Source organism: Papaver somniferum, chromosome 4 (assembly GCF_003573695.1).
Source record: "Papaver somniferum cultivar HN1 chromosome 4, ASM357369v1, whole genome shotgun sequence".
Lineage (NCBI taxonomy): Eukaryota > Viridiplantae > Streptophyta > Magnoliopsida > Ranunculales > Papaveraceae > Papaver > Papaver somniferum.
The window spans coordinates 111,749,794-111,777,638 of NC_039361.1; the positions used below are offsets into that span (position 1 = coordinate 111,749,794).

General features: G+C 35.2%; 1 protein-coding gene across 1 annotated transcript; it reads left to right on the top strand.

Moving 5' to 3' along the window:
* Positions 1-8,891: 8,891 nt before the first annotated feature.
* On the top strand, positions 8,892-11,206 carry LOC113276342 (formin-like protein 4). The gene is made up of 2 exons (XM_026525931.1): positions 8,892-9,653; positions 9,744-11,206. Exons 1-2 carry the CDS (start codon positions 8,950-8,952, stop codon positions 10,972-10,974), a joined length of 1,935 nt encoding a protein of 644 aa, XP_026381716.1. The 5' UTR covers positions 8,892-8,949; the 3' UTR covers positions 10,975-11,206.
* The last annotated feature ends 16,639 nt before the right edge of the window (positions 11,207-27,845 follow it).

Consider the following 27,845-nt stretch of genomic DNA (forward strand, 5'->3'; position numbering starts at 1 on the left):
TCTAAGATGGAAGGGTGGTCGTTGATTTTCGCATGCCTTCATTTTGGCAGCCGTGAAGGGAAGGTCGGCACGGCATGGCTTAGGCGCGGCAAGGTTGATGGCGCGGCATGCCATTGGCACATGTAGCATGGTCGGCATGCCTTGGCGTGGTTTAGGAGCGATCAAACTAGGGTTTTGGCGTTGGGCCAAAGGTTACCATGCGTTGGTTGGTGAGCTTGGACGGCTGAGATTTGCATCTAAGATGGAAGGGTGGCTGTTGATTGTCGCACGCCTTCGTTTTGGCAGCCGTGAAGGGAAGGCCGGCATGGCATGGCTTAGGCGAGGCAATGTGGATGGCGCGGCATGCCATTGGCACATGTGTCATGGTCGGCATGCCTTGGCGTGGTTTAGGCGCGGCCAAACTAGGGTTTTGGCGTTGGGCCAAAGGTTACCATGCGTTGTTTGGAGACCTTGGACGGCTAAGATTTGCATCTAAGATGGAAGGGTGGTCGTTGATCATCGCACGCCTTCGTTTTGGTAGTCGCATAGGGAAGGACGGCATGGTATGGCGCGGCAAGATGGTTGGCATGCCATTGGCACATGTGGCATGGCATGCCTTGGCGCGGTTTAGCGTGCCAAAACTAGGGTTTGGGCCAAAGGTTACCATGCGATGTTTGGCGACCTTGGACGGCTAAGATTTGCATCTAAGATGGAAGGGTGTCCGTTGATCATCGCACGCCTTCGTTTTGGTAGCCGCATAGAGAAGGACGACATGGTATGGCGCAACAAGGTGGTTGGCATGCTGATTGATTCAATAAATGTGCTAATGGTCATAGTGATGTCATGTCAGATGTACAGTTTTATGATTTTGACCCTAAGCTAAAAACCACCATCAACACCAGTATTCCAAGACTACTATGTGATTGGTTATACCAAATCACAGTGGTTAATTTTCATCGGTCCTTCCAATTCATATACATGGGTTCGGGTCGGTTATACTAATCACTAGGATCGGTTATACCTAAATATGGTACCTACATGTGATCGGTCACACCAGTCACTAGGATCGGTTACACCAATTACAAGGATCGGTTCCATATACATATGGTATCTACTTGTGATCGGTTACACCAGTTATTAGGACCGGTTACACCAATTACAAGGATTGATCATACCATTTAAATGGTGATTACTTAGGATCGTTTACACAAATTACCAAGACCGGTTATACTAAATCATAAGTCTAGGCATTGTGATCGGTTTTACCAAGATATATAACCTGAGTTAAGATAGGTTCTACCAACTCACACATATTGGTCATCCAAATATATGCAATAAATAGCCGGACCAATTAGCCTATTGATTTCCCTTTCGAATGTAAACCACTGTTTCATAGGATGAAATCTTCACCATAACCCATTCACATAATCATAACACTATATACAAGAATATGTCGATGTCATATCTATGAAGTTTAAAAGATAAGCGTTATACTTCATAGTCTAATTCCTTAATATTATAATTATACTATCATGATCATGTCACATCACTAGAGTATAATATGCAATATATACAGTACATATAGCTTCGCAATTATGTTTTCAATATGCACGACTTGAAAGATACGTTAGGAATGAAACAAATTCAAGTCATTTACTAACCTCAAGTGGAAGGATGATGTCGTCGTTGTACAGTTCGTTACTTCTTCACATTCTTCAGGTCTTCGGAGTAATACTTGTATGTCTCACCATTCCTAGACTTTCTAGTCTAACCTAAACGAAGTTGACTCTAGTATTTAATCAAGTGACTCTAGATGAGTTTTGATACTAAAATATGACAACCAAACTTGACATACCAACGCTTGGTGAGTTCAACCGAGCTATGCTCTAACACTATGTATAGGACTTGCTTCCCGTCTTTATATCTCAACAAGTCACTTCATAAAATGTAATCAAAGGCCTCAATAAACATGAATGAAATCTTTCATTTTTCCACACTAATTTGGTATGATCATAATCCTTCTTGCAATATATACTCAGACTGTAATCGCTGAGTTCACTTAAGTGCACCATTCTCGTCAATTCTGCATTTGCTCTTCACCTTTCTTGCATATTTGGTCGGAGTTGAAAGACTGTAATTTATATACCCCATACTGTAGTAATTGTCTTACGCCTTTCTCCATCTTGTTTTTTCTCTACGAAGTTAGCAATAAAAATATATTGCAGGTGTCTTTAATTTAAGATGAATTGCAAGTGGTTTGTGCATTTCTTTTTGAAAGTGAAGTGGTTTATATATGAAATGAACCAGTTGGAGCTTCAACACCATCAATGGAGGAGGTTTGAAAACATGGTCTAAGATGAAGATGGCGGTGTAGTTAATAAATAAATGAAATGTTAGGTCTAAAATAGTAGTTTAACTTAGGGATATTTTGACTTTAGGTCACATAAAAGTGATCAGAGTTGCATTTGGGTCACCATGAAATTTTAATTAGAGTTTGGGTCACGAGACCGTTGTTGACCGTCTTGACCGTTAATGAAATAACTTCTACTTTAATTAATTTTCATTTATGAAACGTTGTTAGTTAATATTGAGCACATGAGTCGCAAGTGAGACTAAAACAATCCAGCGGTCAAGAATAGATAGAATCTAACAGTCTGGATTATTTGTCAGTTACCAGACCTTTGGACCCAACCTCGAAACCCCGTAAACACCAAATTAAGCCATTTTTCAGGCAATAACTTCACACCCGCTGACGGTTTCAAAGCTCACAATTTGGGCAAAATCAACAGATCTCCATATGGATAAAATGAAGAACAAAGGCATGCTATAAACCGAAATAACTTACATTTATAAACCAAGTTATGCACATCTGCAACTTACATTCATACAAGCATACAAGTGAATTTCTCTATTTTTATTTCAAGGGTGTGTCATATATGCGATGAGAGTGTGAAGATGATGCAAGTTACCAACCAGCAAATTATGTTCACTACGACCAATTATGCCGACTTACTACACTCTCCCGCATCTTTCAATTAACAGCAAGTGAACCAATTGAAAATATGCCAATAAATCTCTCACCGATAACTCCTTGTGTGGCAATCTCAACATCCACCTCCTCAGATGATTATCTTTAATCAAATATGTGCATGACAAAATCATAAATTGAAGGAACTGGAAGTCATGATAAATTGGAATCAAGTTCAGCTAATTTAATTATAAAAGGAAAGAGGACCTCAACAATAAAAACAACCCCAAATTTGATCAACCCTAGAACAAACATTAAAATTACATGAACAAAGCAAAATTTTGACTGCTAAACCTTTCAAGTCTCAATTTCATGATAATACATCCACCACAAACCATCCAAAATACAAATTATAAGTTTCTACAGTGAAAACTCGAAAATTTATGAACCCAAAAGTCCAAATTATACTGATAAACTCTAATTTCTATAAATCCTAATATGCATGTTGCAAAACGAAGATAATTTGTAGTGGGTTTCATGCACTAACTGTTTTTGACGAACCATAGTTTCTCGATTTAACCTTCAACTTCAGCTGTGATGGAGAATAAAACCATCGTGTAGTTTCTTCAATTTCCCTTCTTCTTCTTCCACTATGGCTAACCAAAATAACCATAAATCCAAATAAAACTAAGGGCGATTCAATTGTGGATCATCTCTCTCACCATTTCTTTCTCGCGTCTGCAACTTCGCTGTTTCAGTTGGGGTAAGACGACGACTTTAATTGAATGGTGGTGGAAAAACTAGATCTATTTACTTCCTTAGACACATAATACCAAATCTTTAAGAAATCCCAACCATACACCAATTTAACGGAAAGTACTATGGCAGGGTTAGTAAATAATTCGAAGTTTAATAGATATTTGGTCATTTCAGAATTTAACAAACTTTCCTAACAGTCAAGACGGTCAACAATGGTCTCGTGACCCAAACTCTAATTAAAATTTCATGGTGACCCAAATGCAACTCTGGTCACTTTTATGTGACCCAAAGTCAAAATATCCCTTTAACTTATTTGACTCTCTTTAGAATGGTCAAGATGACCAACTGGAGTACTGGGACCCAAACTCTAACTAAAGAATTTTTAAGACCCAACCTCAAAGCTGGTCATAAGTTGGGATCCAAAATCTGAATATACCTTAATTTTTCACGATTAAACATAGTGATGTTAAAATTACCAATTGGAAGATCAATTTTATCGCCGTCCTTAATGTAGTTCCATTGAAGCATCCTTTCATTTTAGTACATATAAAACCATAAAGAAATGTTATTAGCAATTTAGGCTTGCTAGGGTCGTAGGAAATAATAAAATTTATCATTTTGTCCGAGTGTTGAATTATTTCTAGTTGAAAACCACCTTTCTAATGCACCAGATAGACCCATGAAGTGATAACACCAAGTAAATGGCTATTTAAAACTTTTTAAATACTTACTCATTTTAGGAACAACAATTTTAGTCTCATACAAATTGATGATGTTAAGGTTTTGAGATCTCACTAAGTTCCTCATAGAGGTTCTAAATGTTGTGGTTCCCAAAACCCTGATAGTTTCAGGATAAGACTCTCACGTTGTTCTTCCAAGATAAAGAACACAATGACTTTGAACCACACTAAATCTATATTATAAGGGACAATAATGTTTTCCTATTTGGACGGAGATCTACAGTTTGGACACATAAAAGACAGCCCAGATTAAGGCACATGTTTAAGTTACTCAATTACATTTATGGGATAGAAAGAATGGTCCAGATTGAGCTACATATTTAAGATTTTTAATCTATATTTTAGTCTTATAAAGAAGGGTCCAGATTAATTCACATATTAATTTTACCTAAGACAATCAATTTAGACTTTTAATGTGCATTGGTAACTCATTTATACGGGAGCTATTCCTCTCATTTAATGTCAAACCGTTTTTTTTTTATTCTATTTTGAATGCCCTTTAACTTAGCTCTTAACTTAAACCCTTTATAATCAAATTCCTTTTCATATTGTCAAATGTTCATCCTTTGCATAACTATATTCTCAAGGTATGATTCACTATTGCTTTGGTTGATTGAGATAATTGTTGTTAGCTTTTCCCTTTAATTTTTTGTTTAACATCAATAGATTTATGGAGTTTGATTTCTCTTTGTTTCTTTTCATTAATATTGTATTATGTTATCTCAATTTTGTTTTTTCATCTGCACTCAAAAGATACTGATCATATATGATTGTCATCTATTCATTTTTATTCTAATGTTAGTTTCCTTTTTTTGTTTTTTAATACCATACCATTTAATTTCTCTTTGTTTCTATTTTTTATTTTCATGGACAAAAAAAAATTTCCAACCAGACATTGACTTTTTCAGGACAAAATCAGAGGATTTACATGGAGTGAAAATCAATGACGAAGAAAATGATGGTTTCATTGTTATGCCCTTAACTTGGGTCGGTAAATAACATTTTTTAACTGTATTGCTACTGTTGTTGGAGAGTTGAAACTCTTAGTTGGATTAAAGTCGTGTACATGTTGGTATCAAATGGATTAAAGTTTCTTGATTATATTTTTTATTCTTCTAAAGTTCGGACAATGGTGTTTTTCTATTTGAACGGAGATCTACAGTTTGGACACATAAAAGACGACCCAGATTAAGAAACAAATATAAGTTATTCAGTTACATTTCTGACATATAAAGAATGGTCCAGATTGAGCTACATATTTAAGATTTTCAACCTATATTTTAGGCTTATAAAGAAGGGTCCTCATATTAATTTTACCCAAGATAATGAATATAGACTTTTAATGTGCATTGGTCTCTCATTTATTTGAGAGTTATTCCTCCCATTTAATGTCAGACCATTTCTTTTATTATAATTTAAATTCCCTTTAACTTAGCTCTTAACTTAATCCCTTTTAAAATCAGATTCTTTTGTCAGATATTTATCCTTTGCATAACTCTATTCTCAAGGTATGATTCACTATGTTTTGGTTGATTGAGATAGTTGTTGTTAGTTTTTCCCTTTAATTTTTTGTTTAACATCAATGGATTCATGAAGTTTGTTTTTCTATTTGGACGGAGATCTACAGTTTGGACACATAAAAGACTGCCCAGATTAAGACACAAATACAAGTAATTCAGTTACATTTTTGGCATATAAAGAATAGTTCAGATTGATCTACATATTTAAGATTTTCAATCTATATTTTAGGCTAATAAAGAAGGGTCTAGATTAACTCACATATTAACTTTACCTAAGATAATGAATATAGACTTTTAATGTGCATTGGTCACTCATTTATTGGGAGTTATTCCTCCCATTTAATGTAAAACCTTTTCTTTTATTCTAATTCAAATGCCCTTAACTTAATCCCTTTTAAAATCAGATTCCTTTGTCACATGTTTATCCTTTGCATAACTCTATTCTCAAGGTATGATTCACTATTGTTTTGGTTGATTGAGATAATTGTTGTTAGATTTTCCCTTTAATTTTTATGTTAACTTCAATGGATTCATGAAGTTTGATTTCTCTTTGTTTCTTTTCATTAATATTGTATTTGTTATCTTAATTTTGTTTTTCTCATTTGCAGTCAAATGATACTGATCAGATATGATTGCCATCTGTTCATTTTTATTCTTATGTTAGTGTTTTTTTAATACCATACTATTTAATTTCTCTTTGTTTCTATTTTTTATTTTTTATAGACAAGAAATTGTCCAGTTAGACTTTGACCTTTTCAGGCCAAAAACAGAGGATTTACATGGAGTGAAAATGAATGACGAAGAAAATGATGGTTTCATTGTTATTGTTAATGTTGTTGGAGAGTTCAAACTCTTAGTTGGATTAGATTCGTGTAAATTTTGGTATCAAATGGAATAAAGTTTCTTGATTATATTTATTATTCTTCTGATTCTTTGTATCATGTGACCACCTTGAAATTACATCACTTCATATTTATACGCCTTTTGATGGTTTACAAAGTGAGTATTTGTGTATCATAAATTCTTCATGCATAGTTAAATAATGGTTGTATGCAGTTGACATCAAAAAATGGTTAGCAGACCATCTTCTAATTTCGGGTGATTGTTTTTAATCGATGAAGAAAGCGGCTTAGGGAGCAATACAGTGATGCAAAATGTCTTTTTGTGGGATGCGTCATTATACCTATATGTTTGGGCTACACAAATTTCCATTCCATGTATTTTATCATTGACGCAGATGAATTTTTTTTGGTATTCCAGATAGGTACAAGTATAATTTTTGCTAGAAGATGTGGTTCATATGCACATATGTGATTGTCATAACAAAATTGTCGAGTTTTCTAAAGACTATCTTGGTTTAAGAGAGCTTAGTGCATAGGAACCCATCTAGATCTTGCATCTAAAGATACCATGACTAATACTTGATCAGTCACATACCTATATTTTATTCTAGGCATATCATTTAGTACTTAGCTAGCCAAACTCTTATAAATATCTTACACTTAGTAGAAGTCGATTCAGGAATATTTTAATATTCAGTTGCAATATCATGTTCATTTTGTGCTAGAAATTATAAAATTATAATTTTTTTAGGTCTGTTATGTACTCTTGGGTCTTGTATCTTGGTGTAATATCAGTTCCATTTGCAACTTTTCATACCATTGGTATTTAGACCGAGTCTCTTATTCACTTTTAGGTCTCAAACGCATATGCTGACAAAGAACGACTCTCCTACACATGTATCATTTATCGATTCATGTATTGAAAGGGGAGATTTCTTATGTATGGATCTGCCACTTTATTTAATGCGAGTCTTTCACTATTTAGTAAAACAATAAATTTGTGTTATTAATTTGCAAGGAAAAGCATACTGGACATATGATGTATGCAATTTCATCACGCGCATCACTTCTCACCGCTAAGAAAGATTCAATTCGCTTCACATTACTAATACAAGGGAATGACGTAGGATTCAACGTTTTACATTTTTATATTTATTTATTTTTTGTGTATCTTTTGTTGGGTGTTTTTCAGATGTTAGTTTAAACCATAAATGTATAGTCTTTATAAGGAGGCTTCATAGTATAGTGTAACATCTCCCAAACATGTTTAATGCAAATGACATGTTTAATGGCCGTAAAATGACCGGCGTAAATTATATTAACCAACAGATTAGTTTTTTACCACAGGTTCGAGTATTACAAATGTGTAACCAGGCCAATTATACATTGATACAAGAACACGGTCAATATTTGTTTATGAAAACAGTCAGCGGTTCCAAGAATTAATGCAAATATAACACTTTTTAGGGATACGAAAGAAGAGTTCTCAACTCTGATTCAACTTTTCAAAATTTCGAAAATAAATTTCACTAAATTTATTTTAGCACAAAATGACAATCAATTTAAATAACATATATCCTAACACCAAAAACAGCCCATGGCCCCGTGCCATTACGGCACAGGTTATATCCTAGTATATATACAAGGACACATATGACATAACCAGGGTCGATCCAGTAGGAGTGCAAAGTGTGCACTGCACAAGGCCCATTAGGGAGTAGTGCGTTTTACTCTGGTCGCGTGGCATTACCAAGCCCAGTTAGTTCACTAAAACTTTCACAAAAAGACAGTTTGAGAAGAGTTTGGTGTATTTTGAGTGTTGCTTCTAGGTCAATAGGATAACAGTCGCACCAGGGTAACCACCGCATCGATTACCAAACCCATGCCCTTTTCCCCCTTATCTTTCAAAACCCCAATTAACCAACGACTTTCTATAAGGTCAGTTTAGCCTTTCGAAGTCACCAACTAATTTAACAACTAACTACTACTTTCAGTAACACCAGAAACACTATCATGAGACATGAGGTAACCCACCTAATCTAAACATATGAGAAGAGCCTTACTTAAAACGTAAGCAATGTTTTGAACGGTTCTTTCTTTCTCACTACGATTTGTGTATGCAAAATTCATGACTTGAACCCATGTTGTTGTTTCAGTCATGGGTTCACCTTGTGATACTCATTATTGCTTACTTGACTTTTCTTCCCTTCTCTTATTCTTCTTCTCATGACCAGGTCAAACCTACTTCACAAAACATTGAAGTATTCTTCCCATTTCACCATCATTCACAGCCAATACCGAGTTCTAATCCTTTGTCCTCTTCTTCCAGCAATGTTCCTCATCATCAATACAGTACTACAAGTTTAGATGCAACTCTTGCTAAAGCATTTGCAGGTCTTGTTGCTAGTATAGTTGTAGTTGCAGGGGTATTATTTTTCTGCCGAAAATATAATGCTGGCCGTGGCTCAGTAAATACAAAGATCATGGGTATTCGTCGACCAAGGGAGATAAGGGTTAATATTAACAATGATGATCATCAGTTGAAGCCAATTGGTGGAGATGATAAAACCGGACTAGTTGTCGATGAAAATGGCTTAGATGTGATTTATTGGAGGCAGCTTCAGTTATCCTCAAATGATCTCCCGAAGAAAGATAGTTTAAGTAAAGCAGAAAAGAAGTATCAAGAACTAATTGGAATTTCTAAAAGAGAATTCCCTAAGCCTTCTATTATAAATTCATCTACGACTCTAAATAGTCGAGAACTGCAGGTACAGGTGCAACAGTCGTCAATTCCACCTCTGAGGGCTGCTCAAAGTGGCCATTTCACCAGGAGTCCTTCCACCAGGTAAGAACACTTGCAAAATCGAACCCTAAAAATTAAAGGATATTCAAATTCTGCCCACTAGTCTGCTGATTTTATAATTCTTTGCTGTAGTTCTACGAATGACATGGCCACAGCTCTGTTTGGTTATGTCGCTGCGAATCGAATATCTGCAAAGAGTAACAATGTCTCACCAAATAATGCAACAAAATTAAGCACAGACCCCACTGCTCAGATTTTCATCCTTGATCCTTATAAATCCCAAAAGACGGCAATGGTTATTCGATCGCTCCACATTACCCGTAAAGAGATTCTTGATGCTCTCCTAGAAGGCAAAATGAGTCTTGATCTTGAAACTTTACAAAAACTTTCTGATATTGCACCAACAAAAGAAGAAGAAGAACAGATCTTAGCATTTAACGGCAACCAGACAAAACTAGCTGATGCAGAATCTTTCATATACCATCTCTTGAAATCAGTTCCATCTCCTTTTGCTCGTCTCAAAGCCATGCTTTTTCTCTCCAAATATGATTCCAAGGTTTGTTACTTGAAAATGTCATTGCAAACACTTGAGTTAGGTTGCAATGAGCTGAGAACTAATGGAGTATTCTACAAACTTTTTGAAGCCATAGCTACAACTCAAGGTACTATTACAACAGAATTCAATCTCAATGAATTACGAAATCGATGCAATATGAAAAATGACAACGAATGCACACATCAACTTGAAGCTATCGTGGAACAAGTGATTATAAACGAAGGTAAGCGTTCTATAACCAGACAATCTCAAACCCTCAAAGGCAGAAATGGAACTAGTCGAAAATCAGAATCATCTCTAAGACAAAGGGATGACCATGAGTACAGGACTTTAGGATTACCAGTGATTGAAGGTCTATGCAAAGAACTTTCCCATGTTAAGAAAGCTGCTTATATAGATTACACTGCTGTCGAAAGAACTTGTTTTTCTCTTAAAGCTGGTTTTGTGGAAATTAGAGAACTCTTTATAGAGAATACTAATGATGGAAATAAGCTAGAAGATGACGGGTTTGTCGAGACAATGAAAAGATTTTTGTATAGAGCTGAAGAAGATGTAAAAATTGTGAAAAAAGATGAAAAAAGAGTTGAGGAACTTGTTAAGAAAACAAGAGAGATTTACTTTCAGAATCAAGAGATTATCACTTCTACTGCTTCGTCAGATGGTGATCATCAAAATTTACTTCAAGTATTTGTCATGGTTAGAGAACTTATAAGGATGGTCGATCAAATATGCACTGATATTGCTGGAAATTTGAAGAAAATGGAGACGGATGGGTTAAGGTTTCAGAGATTGAGCTCCATACTTTGATCGTTTTCATTTACTTTATCTTGCATTTTCTTTTCATTTTAAGAAAAGGATTCTTTCTAGTGAACTTTGTGGTAGTGATGATGAGAGGATCATCTCATGTATGTAATTCGTTGAGTTTCTGATCAGAGTGGTGTATGCTGTATAGCATTTTAGAAAAAAGAGAGCATAAAATGAGTTCTAAAGCTTTGGAAAGTGAAAACAAATAATTATCGTGCATAAGAGTGTTCGAACTTTGGCCATTTTTGTCTTGTAATTTGCCATGTATTGGTTTGTGATGGTAGACTTTAGACCCCGTTAAAATAATTTCACTCCATAAGTCATTTTAAATTTTCCAGAACTATGTACAAAGTACAAACATGTGCAGTTAAAGAAAGCATATTAAGGGATGAATATTTCAACTGATGCTGTTAAAGAAATACCCTTATGGGCTAGTATTTCTAATGCTAAGCACGAACACAGAGGCAGTGAAATGCTAGGTCTGATTGCAAACAAAATTGGGCAGGTGCAAAGAGTCTGCACAGCTAGTGATGTTTCAACATCCGACTATCTTCCTAGAGTCCTGTTATGGGTCAATAGAAAAACCTCTTGCAGACACATTGCTAGTGAAAGTGGGGAACTACCAAGTTACTGAAATCCATTTCAACTTCATTAACCTCCCTTCAAAATTTTGTAGTCATTGTCTGAGGTTTGGTCATAAGAGCAATAGTTGTGCTATTTTACAAGGTCATCCTTTAGATTATATTTACGATATCTCAGTTGCATCTCCATATCCAGAGGACGATGTTTTCTGGCTAAATGATATACCAGTTCAAATTTGGAATCCTAAGGATAATTTCGATAATCATGGATTTTCAGTCCCCGTTGAATCCTATCTCAGTTTGCCTGGGTATGAGAGACTTTTAATGATCTGTTTGGACACTCCAACCCTATTAGTTATGCAAATCTTACTTCAGTTAATCATGATTAGTATGAAGTACCAGGGCCAGTTTTTATTGATGAAGATACTCTTCAAGCATCTAACTCAGTTTTAGGGGAAAAGACTTTCCCTTTTAACATTCCTCAAAACTATATGCATATGTCTATGTCTGCATCCGATTCTTACTGATCTGCTAACTCAGAAACCCATCGAGTTTTGGAATCGGCGAAAGTCTCTGAGTCGGAATTACTTCTTGGTTCGGGCCTTCTTCAAGATATTTCTATTCCGGTTCAACCCAATTTAGAGACATCCTCCAATTTCTGGTAGAAGGCTCTCATATTCACCGTATGAGAATGCTAGGGATTCTTTTGAATCATCAATTTCAATTTCTTCTTCTTCGCCATCCAGTTATGCCTTAATTATGAGAAATGATACATGAAATTTTTAAGGAAGAAGAGCAGGACAGTCAGCTGGTACATACCCTCAAGAAGCAGAAGCTATAGGAGTGATGCAGGCAACAGTCTGGGCAAAGGAGAAGGAGATTAAGAATTTTTGTATTGAAAGAGACTGTGAAAGCCTTTTCAACTACTTTCATGGAAAGCATGCAGACATCTCTTGGCGTGCCAAAGCTTGTCTAGATGAAGCAAATAGGGTAGCAAATCTTTGCAACAACTTTTTGGGATTTCTTTTTGTTCCTAGACTAGGAAATAGGGTTGTAGATACTTTAGCTAAATCTGTAAGGACTTTAAACTTTGTTTTAGATCGGGAGACTATGCCTCCATCTTGTATTCTGCATCATCTGTTAGTAGATAAATCTAATATTAGGAGCTCAACTCAAGGCTCCATATTAGATGGCTCTACTTCTAATGTAATGTTGACTCCTTTTGAATCCTAGTTTTTCAATGAAATACCTTATTCACAAAAAAAAAAATTAACTTTTTTTTACAAACATGTGCTTTCTTTTTGTCGTTCAAAAAATCAAATCTGAAAGACTTTTATTCAACTCGAGGTCTTGGATCTTACTCAAAACTGAAGGCCAAGAAGCCCATTGGCGTCCCATATATGCATCCAAGTGTTAAGAGAGTGTACGTCACTTGAAAATGCTCTCCAATTAGTTTTATATTTGCATCCAAGTGTCAAGGGAGAGTATGTCGCTTGACAATTCTTTCTGTTACAAATGAAAAGACAGAAATGAAAGTGTTTAAAGCATACAATCATTAACCGAATGAACTTATAATAACTATAACCGGTAACCTGAAACTGTAAGAACTAGCAGTTGCCAGTCATGTACGTGAGAATTAGGATAGTCTAACACCACCCTACCACCATAAGTGCAGTGTCGATATATGAGCAGAGACATTGAGCTTGAGCCGAAGAATAGAAAATCTAGCAAAGGATAGTCCATTAGTAAAGAATACCTGTTATCTAGTCATGTGTAGAAAAAAATCTCACTTCCAAATATTTTGCAGCAACTAGCTCTCGAACATAATGAAAAACAATTTCAATGTGCTTCACACGATAATTGAATATAGGATTGCAATTAGGTAGGTTGCACTCATGTTGCCACACCACAGAACATTAGCCCTTCAAGAGTTAAATTGAGAATACGACAAAAGTAATTGAACCCAATCTATTTTAGATATTGCATGAGCCAGGGCACGTTACTTTTCCTCTGTGCTAGATCTTAAAATTGTTGTCTTCTTTCTATAGCACCAGGAAATTAAGTTGGGACCCATAAAAATGGCCATACCACCAGTTGAACGTTTGTCGTCCAAAGCACCAGCCCAATCTGCATCTGAAAATGCTTGCATATGAAGAGAACAAGAATTATTGAACTGAAAACCAAATCCAACATTAACCTGCAAGTATCTTAGAATTTTTTGACTGCAGTTCAATGACTTTTTATAGGAGCTTGCATATGTAGGCATGCTTTATAATATCAATTGCACCATCGGGCCTAGTTATAGTGGCATACTGAAGGGCACCAGCTACACTTCTGTACATAACATGATCTTCAAATGGTAGTGAAGTACATAACATGATCTTCAAATGGTAGTGAAACATCAAAAATGTGATCAGAAGCAATAGGATTGGAGCATATCTTGGCAAAAGAAATTTTTGTCTTATGCAATAAATTTGAAATATATCGCTCCTAAGAAAGAAATATGCCTACAGAATTTCTAGATGCCTGGAATCAAAAGAAGAAATGAATCTCCGCTAGATCCTTGATTGCAAATTCTCTACCCAAATCAGCAAAAAGTTGATCAACAACTGAAGTAGAACTCCAGTTACTATAATATCGTCTAATAGATGAGAACATATAGTGCAATTCTAAAGAAGAGATAAGTTCCAGCCTTAGAAGACTGAAAACCACATCGCATCAAGAACTGACTTAGTCTAGCAAACCATTCCCTTGGAGCCTACTTCAATAACATAGATCTGCAATTTACAAACATGTTTTGGTAATAACTTGTCCATATAACCTGGTGGTTGAACCATAAATATATCATCTGACGGACGCCCATGTAAAAAGCCATTTCTGACATCAAGTTACCTGATTTTCCAACCTTTGAAATAGAAATGACCATTTTAACTTTCGTAGGCTTGATAACATCATTAAATGTGTCTTGATAATCAATTCCCTCAACTTGATTGTAGCCCTTAGAAACCAGTCTTGCTTTCTATCTTTCATTGGTGTCATCTGCATTTCTTTTTATTTTAAATATCCACTTGCAACCAATGATATTTGCACCTGAAACTGTAATGACCAACTTACAAGTACCATAGCAGCTCTCCACCTTGGATCTTTACAAGCCTCAGAATAACATGTAGGAATCGTAATATCCTCACAATTAGTCTGCACCTCAGAAGCATACACCTTTAGTTTGTAAACTCCCTGTTTTTCCCCATGTGGTCATAGAATGATCATTGGTTATAGGTGTGGCAGTAACAAAAGAATATTGAATGGATGGTGATAATGGTGGAAATGCAGTAGTGTCGAATAAAAGAATATCCATTTCATGTGAAATTGTAGCAAAAGAAGTATTGGAGGGTAAAATGGTCATAGTTGAAAGTTTTACATTGTTAGATTCTGCAGTCTAAAAGAGTTGTGCATATGGGAAATCTGTTTCATTTAACTTAACATCCCAAGAAACTATGACTTTGCTTGTTATAGGGGTTGAAGTGAGACACATTTTTATGTCTGATTTGATCTCAATTATCTATTTTGTTAGTTCTCATTTTTGTACTTATTATGGTATTTTAGGTCTTTATAGGTATTTTTGGAGAAATAAACTTTTGTGTGGAAAACTTTGTTCGGAAAGTGATATTTGCACCACCTTGAAAATTATTAAAGGCACCCCAAAAATGTGTTAAAAGGCACCACAGAAAAGTGTTAAAGGAAACCAGGAAATGTGTTAAAAACACTCGAAGAATTGATAAAAGCACCCAGAAAATTTACCAAAGGCACCCTTACTCTGAATAGGGGCACACTATCGTTTTCATTTTCAAGAATTGTTTTGGCGGAAAAAAATTGTGTAATAGCTGCGTGATTCTTATGAATCGGTTTGGCGTGAGATTTACTCGGAATTTCTCACTGGGTTGGGTTGGTTTGGGCCTGTTTTATTGAAACAAGACTGGTAATTACTTCAGATTCGAGAAATAAGGATGTTACGTGGATTTCCAATTAAACAGAGCTCGGAAGATATTCTCGGGTTTGTTTTATTTTTTCACGAGGTTTTGTGAGGTGTTAGAAAGTTGACTCCATTTGGGATTATTATCTGACATGCTATGAGTGTGTTAGCAGCAACTAACGCGTGAAAAGAAGATAGTAAAAGGAATTACTCCCGTATTTGGTAGAGGTAATAAAGAGGATTATTCTCGAGATTTTGAAGGATTTAGAGGTGTTGTGGTATATAAACAAGAGTTGGATGAAGTCACGGGGGAAGATAAAGAGTTTGGGGACCTAACAGAGGTGATTGGGGAGGCCACAGAGCGTAAAAGAAGAAGTTACCGATTTCTGGTGCTGCAGCTGTGAAGAAGAACACGAAGAACAATTGACGGGAGAAGACAGTCACAGAAGCGCGTGGCTTATTCTACTGCATCTGTTGAGGAATTTAGACTGATTTATATGTATTTGAATCTCTCAATCAGAAGAACCCATCACTTATATGATAACAATAAATAAATTGAGGAATTTATATTTTGAAAAAAAATCAAATAATATAAAATTTGTGTTAAAAATCGTGCGAGGTCTACTTATCTCTCAGACCACGTCGTATAGTAACACTCTGAATGCCACTCCCACGGGCATAGAAAATCTCCCCATTGAGTCACCATTTAACATGCTTACAACACTAGAAGGTGGAGTATTTCTCCAAACCCCTTTCATAGACTTAGTCATGGCACCTTTAGCAAAATAATCAACCACAAATTTTATTCTGTGAATCTATGACTAAACTGCACATTATCAAAATATTTCACAAGAGATTTAATATCCAAAACACTTGACTTCAAATACCAATAAGGAATTTTTTCACCTATACATCATTGAATAACATACTCTGAATCTGAAAAGACGAGGGTACCCAAATACACCACAATCTTTTTGTTTTCAACCTATAAGTCCTCTTACCAAGTGTGATCGTCTATGGACAAAGTCGAGACAATATAACAACTTCGGTATTCACACTCTGTGTGATCGTCTATGGATACGAGATCGAAAAAATACGACAAACAAAGTGTGATTACTTGATAATAGGTTCGGACTTAACCAAACTCTATAGGATCACTAAAAAGTAATGCGGAGTTAACGTAAACTGCAATTTACTTTAATTATAATAAAACAATTATAATGCGGAAAGATAAAGTAAATGGCACAACAAGATTTTGTTAACGAGGAAACTGCAAATGCATAAAAACCCCGAGACCTAGTCCAGAATTGAATACTCTCAGAATTAAGCCGCTATACAAAATCTACACCAACTTCGTATAGGTGAGACCAAGCAACTACCCCTAGTTCACTTAGTTACCTTAGTATCCTTGCGCTTCCGACTTTGAAGGTCACACACTGGTACAATTCCTTTGGATCGTATTCCAAACAACAAACGAACAACGAATATGTTTGGTAACAACTCTATTGATTCTTTCCAAGATAAATATATCTCAAGTCATACGCAAAGGCTCTTCCGTTTAATCTAATAATCTCCTTTGCCTGATTAGATCAATCTATCCAATAACTACCAGTAGTTAAGTTTAGATTCACAATCAATTAGTATAGATCTCAAAGAGATACTATAAAGCGATGCCGATCTCACGCAACTAATCAATCGAATAAATCTGATTCTAGTTTGGATCCCATCCAATCAAGGTTTGTGCACACAATAAGATATGAGATTTAATAAGAAATTTTCTTCCTCTTCAAATATTCTTTAATCTTCAAATAACCTGCACAACACCGCATGAATCTCTTGTGATCGATCGCACACACAACGGAGTCTGTTAACAATGGATTATCACAAGATATCTTTAGATCTAACAACAGTTCTAAAGATCTCGTTGATACTTCGATCTAGTTTGAGTGAATCTTATATCAGAAGAGGAGATTCTCAAGAATAAACAAACTAGGTGCAATCAAAGTTTCAACAACCGTTAGTCAATCAAATCAATCGAAAACTAATAACACTGCAATTATCTAGTTTCTCATCAACGGTACTCGTAGAGCTTCTTGATCCCACAAAAGTCTTTAAACGAGCGGTTGTAAGAGATTTCACCTAATTAGGATATTTTCCTCTCCGAATAGACATCTCTACCAGAAACAACAAGAAATGAAGTTTGCCCGACTCTTAGGATAGTTTGCTAGAAATGCAAACTTAGGTATTTATAGACCAATGATGTTTGGACATCAAGGAATTTCCAAAACCGAAGATATTCTCAAGATTTGCAATAAATGGAAAAATTCGGTTTTCCTGATTCCAATAAATGCTTGTCCAATATTTCTGAAATCTCTCAATATAAAATCTCCAATTAGTAAATGCACATCACAAATTTTTATTCTCTAGAGATATGCATTTAATTGCCGGTAATTAAATCATATAAAACCAAAAACCTTAACTAAAAGATTCTCAATTTATTTTGGCACAGGATCTCCTTGAGTACTAAGGAATATCTTTGAACAATAAATGATAATAGTTACTGCTCGTGTTCAAAGTATGTTGACATCTTTTCTCTGTAAATCCTTATTTGATATTCACATGGATTTACATTCTTGGAATCGGTCATACCGCACTTCCAAACAAGTTTAGAATTGGTTTCCCTATATTCCAAGATAACTATGTGATTGATCGAATATCAAATCACATACATGGGTTCAGTCGTTTCTACCAATCACTAGGATTGGTTATACCTTAATATGAAAATACTTGTGATCGGTCACACAAGTTACCAGGACCGGTTACATCAGCTACCAGGATCGGTTCTATCTACACATGGTAATTCTTGTGATTGGTCACACCAGTTACCAGGACCAGTTACCAATTACAAGGATCGATTATACAACACTTTTTATTGGTCACACAAATTACTAGGATGGGTCACACCAATTACAAGGATCGATCATACCATCACATGATGATTACTTAGGATCAGTTACAGTAATTAATAAAAAACAGTCATACCAAATCATAAGTCAGGCATTGTGATTAGTTATACCAAGATACATAACATAGTTACAATCGGTTCTATCATCTCACACATATTGGTCATCCAAAGATTTGCAATGAATAGCCAGACCAATAAGCCTAATGATTTCCTTTTCGATTCATGAAACAAGTTCATGAATGTACTTCCTTGTTTCCTATGATGAAATTTTCACCATAACCCATTCACATAATCATAAAAATATATACAAGATTATGTTGATGTCATATCTACGAAGTTCAAAAGATAAACGTTATACTTCATAGTCTAATTCCCAAATACTATGATCATACTATTATGATCATGTCACATCACTAGAGTATTATACAATATATACAGCTTCGCAGTTATGTTTTCAATATAGCACGACTTGAAAGATACATTAGGAATGAAGCAGTTCAAGTCAATATTACTAGCCTCAAGTGGAAGGATGATGTCGTCATTATAGTTCGCTACTTTTTCACATTCTTCAGGTCTTCGGAGTAATACTTGTATGTCTTAACATTCCTAGACTTTCAATTTTAACCTAAACGAAGTTGACTCTAGTATTTAATCAAGCGACTTTATATGAGTTTTGACACACTAAAATATGACAACCAAACTTGACATATCAATGTTTGGTGAGTTCAACCGAGCTATGCTCTAACATAATCCCTTTCAATTTCCACTATGCGTACCTCAAGTTCTCTAGCCAATATAAGACCTTATCTAATTGCTTTGAGCTCAGCCAAATTGTTTCCATTGCGGTACAAACATTTAGGAAAAGAAACTTTGAATCTCCCCACTTCATCTCTGATAGCTCCTCCATTCCTGCAAGACCATACTCATTAGAAGCTCCGTCAGTATTGATTTTAAAATATCCAATTCTAGGCACATTCTATGGAACATAGATTTCTTCCCCTATGTTTTTATCTCATGTCATCCTGTTCTTATCAGACATCATAAATTGACCAACGGAAAGCATGGGAGTTTCTTAATTTCTTGCTCACGAAAGAAGATACTTATTCTACGATATTAGTTGTGATATCTACTTATTATATGAAATTAGTTATATGAAAATGTAAGTATACTAGCCAGTGATATCACTGAGTGGCATACTCCTTTAGTTTTTATTTTAGTTAAGGAATGCAAGATTAACTCATAGGCAAGGGTCCATCTGCTCCAAGAATCTAAGACTCAAAAGAAGCGAAAAATCAAAGACGCTAGTTAATGACCTCACTGATCACAGAGGAAAAGAAGGACACCGTTGCTTATGTAGCGCCCCCTAAGCTAGAAGCTTACTAATCCAAGAGATTAACTATAACATGAGGCACTAAGGATCTAAAACATCTAATAAAACACTAAGAAAGAAGTTCTAAAAAAAGATTAACCCGAATCTAAACCCTCTCTGAAATAAATACAAGAACTCCTCTCAAATGATACATATTCAATAGTGGGTTAATTTACAAATATAACATAAACACAAAATAAACATAGTGGAAGCTAACCAACTAACGAAACCAACTCCTCGAAGCATCGCCACGTGCACACATCTTGATCTGTCTCTGAAACTTAAAGTGGGAATTGAGTGAGCACATCATCCCGAAGGGTGCCCAGTAGAAATAATAACTAACTTTCAAGTAATCACTAGAATGATTTAAAGACAATGTAGGTTTTACTGAAAAACAGATAAAACACAGAAGACAGATAAAACATATTAAAATAATAGTAGTACTGAAAATATAAGTTGTACTGAAATATAAAAATCTACCAACCAATCTTGCGTCACACATTCACAACATTAATAATAGTTAAGCGACGTAATCCTTCGAAGTAGCAAGGCATGACTGTTGCGGAGTCTTCAATGATCATTAAAGCGCCCAGAGGTTTCCGTCCTCGAGTCATAAACGATAAGTACCTTACCAGTACCTTATTCTACGCGCACTCTACATAGCAAGTATCCAAAGAAATTAATGGTAACAACATTATATCCGATCGAAGTGCTTACACAGTGGAGAGCCCATAACCGCCCACGCGTAATCCAATAATCATATATAAGATTCTTAACATCATTCTCTCTAAACACCAAAACATAATATAATAGCTTTTGAAAGTAATTTATAAGAATAACAAACATCCATGTATGAGACATGCGTTGCCCGTACAAAAATAGGGAAAATAATATTCAGTGACACGAGTATACACCTATTAGTTTATTAGTGGCAACAACGTTCACTCCTTTAGCGCATAAATATAGATATAATTTTTGGAGAACACATCTCACACCAATCAAAATGAAACCTTCTCCCTTTCATGCTAACAATAAATAAAGAATGTAACCACTTTCCAGTCAATGGAAAGAATCACTTTTTGAAAATAAGTAAATACACCCAAAACATAGATATTAGTTGTTTCTAAAGATCCAAGCCCATCCCAAAATGTAAAAGAAAACTAGTTTGTATTACACACAAATAATACATGCATACACATATCATATATGAAAAAGCAGGGGTCTAACAACCTCACCCAATATTTTGATTAGCAATCTGTATGGACTAACTCCAATATACTTTCTAGAGAATCAACTAGACAGTCAGACTCAATCTAGATAAAAATTATATCAATGAGTTAATATCTCGATCTCTCGATTTGATCTTTACTCAAGCAAATGGAAATCTGCGAGTCTTTATCAAATACTAGAGAGATAAACTTGGATGGTACCAAAGACCAATATCCAAGTGTCAATCAACTTAAATCAACAACCAAAGGTTGAATATTCTAATTGATTGATCTTAACGCATAACCTGTGATATTTCAATTATATAACAAAATATAATGCGGAATAAAAATAACACAGACACCAGAAATTTTGTTAACGAGGAAACCGCAAATGCAGAAAAACCCGGGGACCTAGTCCAGATTGAACATCACATTGTATTAAGACGCTACAGACACTAGCCTACTACCAACTAACTTCAGTCTGGACTTTAGTTGAACCCTAATCAATATCACACTGATTCAAGGTACAGTTTCGCTCCTTACATCTCTGATCCCATCAGGATACTACGCACTTGATTTCCTTAGCTGATCTCACCCACAACCAAGAGTTGCTACGACCCAAAGTCGAAGACCTTAATAAACAAATATGTAGCACATAGAAAAGTCTATGATGCTAGATAAATATGTCTCCCACAGATAAACCAAAGAGTTTTGTTCCTTATTTTGATAAAATCAAGGTGAACAGGAACCAATTGATAACCCGGACTTATATTCCCGAAGAACAGCCTAGAATTATCAATCACCTCACAATAATCTAAATCGTATGGTAGCGAAACTAGATATTGCGGAATCACAAACGATGAGACGAAGATGTTTGTGATTTCTTTTTATCTTGCCCTATCGGAGATATAATCTCGAGTCAATTATTCAGTTGAACTCGTACGATATAAAATGAAAAGATTAGATCGCTCAACTACAAGAGAAGTAGTTTTATCTGGCTTCACAATCCCATTGAAGTATTTCAGTCGTTAACCTACAGGGTCTCGAGAAGAAACCTAAGGTTAAAGGAGAACCGACTCTAGCAAAACCAACCAGTATCACACAGAAGGTGTGGGATTAGTTTTTCCAGTTGTTAGATGTCTCCTTTATATAGTTTTCAAATCAGGGTTTGCAATCCAAGTTATCTTGGTAACAAAGCATTCAATATTCACCGTTAGATGAAAAACCTGATTCAACCAAGCTAATATCTTTCAACTGTTAGATCGAAACTTAGCTTGTCACACACAAATGAAATGTATTCATTTAGTTTTGAGTAACCGTACCTAAACGTGTACACTTAGTTGGTTCACAAATATTTGACCAATGGTTATCCATATGAGCACTTTCATATTAACCGTATTCATCTTTCTCATAACTAGTTCAAATGACTCATAAGAACTAGTGGAAGAGTTGTTCAATTTCTTAGGTCTTTATTCATAGACACAATTGAAACAAAATCAGTTTGATTCACTTGAATCAATTCATGAACAATATAGCCATGGTTTGCAAATATTGCATTCCTTATTGATTTATTGTTTTAAGTTCATGAACTTCGGGTTTGAGAAATATAACCAGCTTTGGTACGCGTACGGGTACGTGTACCATAGCTACCGGATTTGAGTTTAGAAACTCAGCAGAAATTTTCGGTTTGAAAACTTCCGTGGGTACGCATACAGGTATGCGTACCTAAGGTGACTGGTTTAACAGTTTGCAAACTTACAAATTCAGCAGAAATTTTCGGTTTGAAAACTTCTGTTGGTACGCGTACCCAACATGTCTCCTTCACCAATGTCGTATGCACACATATGCATACACTTGGTTTCCGACACATGGATTTATACACTAATGTGCGAACACACTATATATGCTTATATCCAAAGTTGACTACGTAATCTCAACTCTACATTTCAATCATTAAAACATTCTTCTATAATGTTATAACAGTCGTTATTCACAACTATCGCCATCAAAGTTATTTTCAAGATTGAAACTTCATCATGACTTTCGTCACGGCTTAAGATGAAAAGTGGTTAAAGCGAAAGCTTACCAACACATATTTCGAGAAAAATATGGGCGAGTAAACTCGGCTCAAAATATCAAATGTGTATGTATGAAAACTATCATACTTATATGACTTTGTCTCAAGAGTGATAGATAAGTTCAAGTCTCCACATACATTTTAGTCGGATGAAGTTCCTGTGGTTCCATGAGTAGTTCTTCGTCTTCGTAAGATGATCGCCATGGAGTGTGGAGCTCAACTACACTAAACTGTCCTAAACCGAGACTTAGCTATAAGTAGTCTAAAAATCAAGACATATAGTTTTGAAAATTAAACTTGACAAACATGCTTGAGATAGCAACGCATGCGAGTTCGACCGAGCAATGCTCTAACAATATAGTAATAAAGGTATGCATGAATTTCACAAAAGATAGATTTGTAAAACAATAATGAATACGAGAGAGTTCGTTATCGATTCCCACTTTCAGTTTCAGAGACGGATCAAGGTGTGCACGTGGCGATGAAAGCTTCGAGGAGTTGGTTTCGTCAGTTGGTTAGCTTCCGCTATGTTTATTTTGTGTTAATATTCTATTTCTAAACCAGCTCACTATTGAATATATATCATTTGAGAGGAGTACTTGTATTTATTTCAGAAAGGGTTTAGATTTGGGTTAATCTTTGTTTATAATTCTTAGTGTTTTATTAAATGTTTTAGATCCTTAGTGCCTCATGTTATAGTTAATCTCTTGGATTAGTAAGTTGCTAGCTTAGGGGTCACAACAATGTTGGTATCAGACCTCACTATTAGAGCTTATATGGGAAACAATAAGTAATAGCTAGTGCCATATAGATTGTAAGACTAGTTTAGAACTAGGTTGGGTTTGTGAGATAAATCTTAATTCACTAAAAACAATCAATAATTAAAAGATTTATGTTTGATCTGATTGATTTTACATAACATGTTGATTGCTTGATCCTTGTTTTGTGTGTATAGATAATTATGAAATAAAAATTGTAGGTTGAAACCAGTTACATTATAGTTAGAAATTTTAATAGAGGATTATAGAATAGTTAGTCTCCATTTAATGACACTTAGCAATCCCCAGTGCTGAATAGTTTGATTTTGAGTTGGGGTTAGAGTCTCAGTTGTGTGTGAATCTTAAGCTTGTCTGACAGACTCTGTTCAGTCTGTCTTGGTTTATGTTTTGTCTAACTCAGTTTCTGACTGAGTTGTATCGGTGTTGACTCACCGAGTTTCCTTCTTGACCTAAGTTGATTCAGTTGACCCGACTTGACCTTTGACTGGACTTTGACCTAGACTTAAACATTGACTGTTAGTTGACCATTTGACCGTTAGAGACTGTCAGTTGACCAGTTGGATTAGGCCTTGTGTTAATGGGCCGGGATTAGTGGACTTGGGCTTAAATCTAGTTTTCCTATTTTAATGAATTTCACCACTTGTGGTATGAATTAGCATTTGGTTCCTCCTACAAAATTGTAGATATTCGTAAGATCTATCATTAGGCTATAAAACTAATCTAATTGAATTAGTAAACCTTTAGATGTACTAAAGATAGATTTTTTATGAAAAGGTTTAGAACCATTAGATAGTTCACTTAGCCTATAACTAGAGAATTGTATGAGATTGTGTTATGAGCCTTGTACGAGCCTTTTGGCTAACCTTTAAAGTTATTGTATGATTAACAATTAGTCGATATTAACAATGATCGATTCAAAGGATGAACCAGTGGATTGTGGAATTTGAGGTAGGCGAGGCTTGTCATCAAAAGAGGTTGAAATCGATAACGAACTCTTTTGTACTCATTATTGTTTTACAAATCTATCTTTTATGAAATGCATGCATGTCTTTGTTACTATATGATATGTGTATGCATGTATTATTTGTGTGTATTACAAATTAGATTTCTTTTACATTTTGAGATGGGATTGGATCTTTAGAAACACCTAATATCTGTGTTTTGGGAGCACTTACTTATTTTCAAAAAGTGATTATTTCCATTGACTGGAAAGTGGTTACAATCTTTATTTATTGTTAGCATGAAAGGGAGAAGGTTTCCTTTTGATTGGTGTGAGATGTATTTTCCAAAAGTTATATCTATATTTATGCGCTAAAGGAGTGAACGTTGTTTCCACTAATAAACTAATAGGTGTATACTCGTGTCATTGAATATTATTTTTCCTATTTTTGTACGGGCAACGCATGTCTCATACATGGATGTTTGTTATTCTTATAAATTACTTTCAAAAGCTATTATATTATGTTTTGGTGTTTAGAGAGAATGATGTTAAGAATCTTATATATGATTATTGGATTACGCGTGGGCGGTTATGGGCTCTCCACTGTGTAAGCACTTCGATCGGATATAATGTTGTTACCATTTGTTTCTTTGGATACTTGCTATATAGAGTGCGCGTAGAATCAGTTACTGGTAAGGTACTTATCGTTTATGACTTGAGGACGGAAACCTCCGGGTGCTTTAATGATCATTGAAAACTCCGCAACAGTCATGCCTTGCTACTCCGAAGGATTACGTCGCTTAACTATTATTATTGTTGTGAATGTGGGCCGCAATATTGGTTGGTAGATATTTATATTTAAGTACAACTATTATTCTCAGTATAACTTATTATTTTATTTATGCTTTATTTGTTTTACGTGTTTTAACGGTTTTCAGTAAAACCTGCGTTGTATATAAATCATTTTAGTGATTACTTGAAAGTTAGTTATTGTTTCTACTGGGCACCCTTCGGGATGATGTGCTCACTCAATTCCCACTTTCAGTTTCAAAGACAAATCACGGTGTGCACGTGGCGATGAAAGCTTCGAGGAGTTGGTTTCATTAGTTGGTTAGCTTCCGCTATGTTTATTTTGTGTTTATATTCTATTTGTAAACCAACTCACTATTGAATATGTATCATTTGAGAGGAGTTCTTGTATTTATTTCATAGAGGGACTGGATTTGGGTTAATCTTTGTTTAGAACTTATTTCTTAGTGTTTTATGTTTTAGATCCCTAGTGCCTCATGTTATAGTTAATCTATTGGATTAGTAAGTTGTTAGCTTAGGGGGCGCAACAACTTATAGAGCTTTGTGGAATGCATGACTTGCAAATAGTTATAGACTCTCTTTTTCGGCATGCATCTGAGTGGGAGGGGCTTCCTTCTTTCCATATGGGTAGATAGTAAAGGATGGTCCGAAAAAATGTGTGGCGGAGTATCTTTTATAACTAGATTAATACTCCCTCTGTTCCACTTTAAATGATGGTTTGAGAGTTTTCACGCAGATTAAGAAATGGAGAGATATGAAATTTTCCATCTATGCCCTTGAGAAAACTATTTAAACATTAATTATTACTGGTGCATTTAAAACTAAACTTGTAGTTCCAAGACAAATGTTAAGGTATTGTTGGTAGTTTTATGGGAAACTATCAAAAAATGTGGAACAAAAAAATAACCCTATAACATCATCTAAAGTGGAACGAAGGGAGTAATATATTTCCAACACGCATTCTACTGTTCAAAATAGAAGCATTTTTAGCGAGCCAGATATGCCACAAAATATAAACAGATAGGCATTGTCATTCCATACTGGAATTTTTGAGCTTTTGCCTGCAATATTTTTTAAACCAAGCAGGACTGTAAGGTTCAGGTTAAACCTAAGTTATAGTATTGTTAATCTCCTTGTTTAGTGATATATGTCATTTATTATGGGACAATATAAAAGTAAATAGGTCAATTAATAGTGGGATGTAGTTCAAAATAGGTCGATTAATATATTATCAAGGGTTGTAAGTAATATTGAATCTACTTGCCCTCTGTGTAAAAAATATGATGAATCTTGTCAGCATCTGATCATACCTTAATAGGTAATAGTTTTAATCATAATCTTTATGACTGGTTGTCTACTTTGTTCAATGCTAATAACTTTTGGACTCAAGCTATGCAGGTAAAAATTAGATACATTTGTTGTGTCCTTTGGTGGGTATGGAAGCATAGATGTGCTGCTGTTTTTGATAACAAACCACTCAACCCTTCTGAGTTTATAACATCGGTTAAGGAATTCATTTGTGATTGTAAAAGTGCTATAAAACAAATTTATGTGAATAGACTAGGAATATTTATTGGAAATTTCCTGCTAAAGATTATCTGAAACTAAACTTTGATGCTTCATTCATCCCAGACAAACAACCTATGGGATATGGACTTATATTACGTTCTGATGCAGGTTCCTTTTATGGAACAAAAGGTGGGAAAGCAACTGCAGTAGACTAGGAGTAAGCTGAAGTTGTGGCGGCTCTAGAAGCACTGAAGTGGGCTAAGGAAAAAAAACATTCAGATTTTGGAGACTGAGTTCGACTGCAGCAATGTAGTGAATGTCATTAATGATAACTTAGGCTCAATAAGAGGGACAACAAATAGTTTTGTTCAGGAATGCATCTCTATTATGAAAAACTTTGAATTTTGGTTTTGTAAACATGCTAAGACAGAAGCTAATGAAGTAGTGGATACTCTAGCAAAATAAAATATAGGTCACTTAGTGACAGTAGCTGTTATGACAATCCTCCAGATTTTCTTCTTGGGATACTGGAAAAGGATAAATCAAATGTAACAGTTTAAGAAATTTAATAAATAATTCATTTATTAATGGATTACCCCAGACTATTTCCTTGAGTCTCAAGAATTTCTCAGTCTTAGTCTTCAGAAAGATGGTTTATTAAATTTC

Bases quoted from the DNA above. Each gene is read 5' to 3' on its own strand.
- LOC113276342 (XM_026525931.1), top strand. From the start codon at position 8,950: ATGTTGTTGTTTCAGTCATGGGTTCACCTTGTGATACTCATTATTGCT. The intron at 9,654-9,743 runs GTAAGAACACTT...TCTTTGCTGTAG, and splicing joins ACCAGGAGTCCTTCCACCAG to TTCTACGAATGACATGGCCA.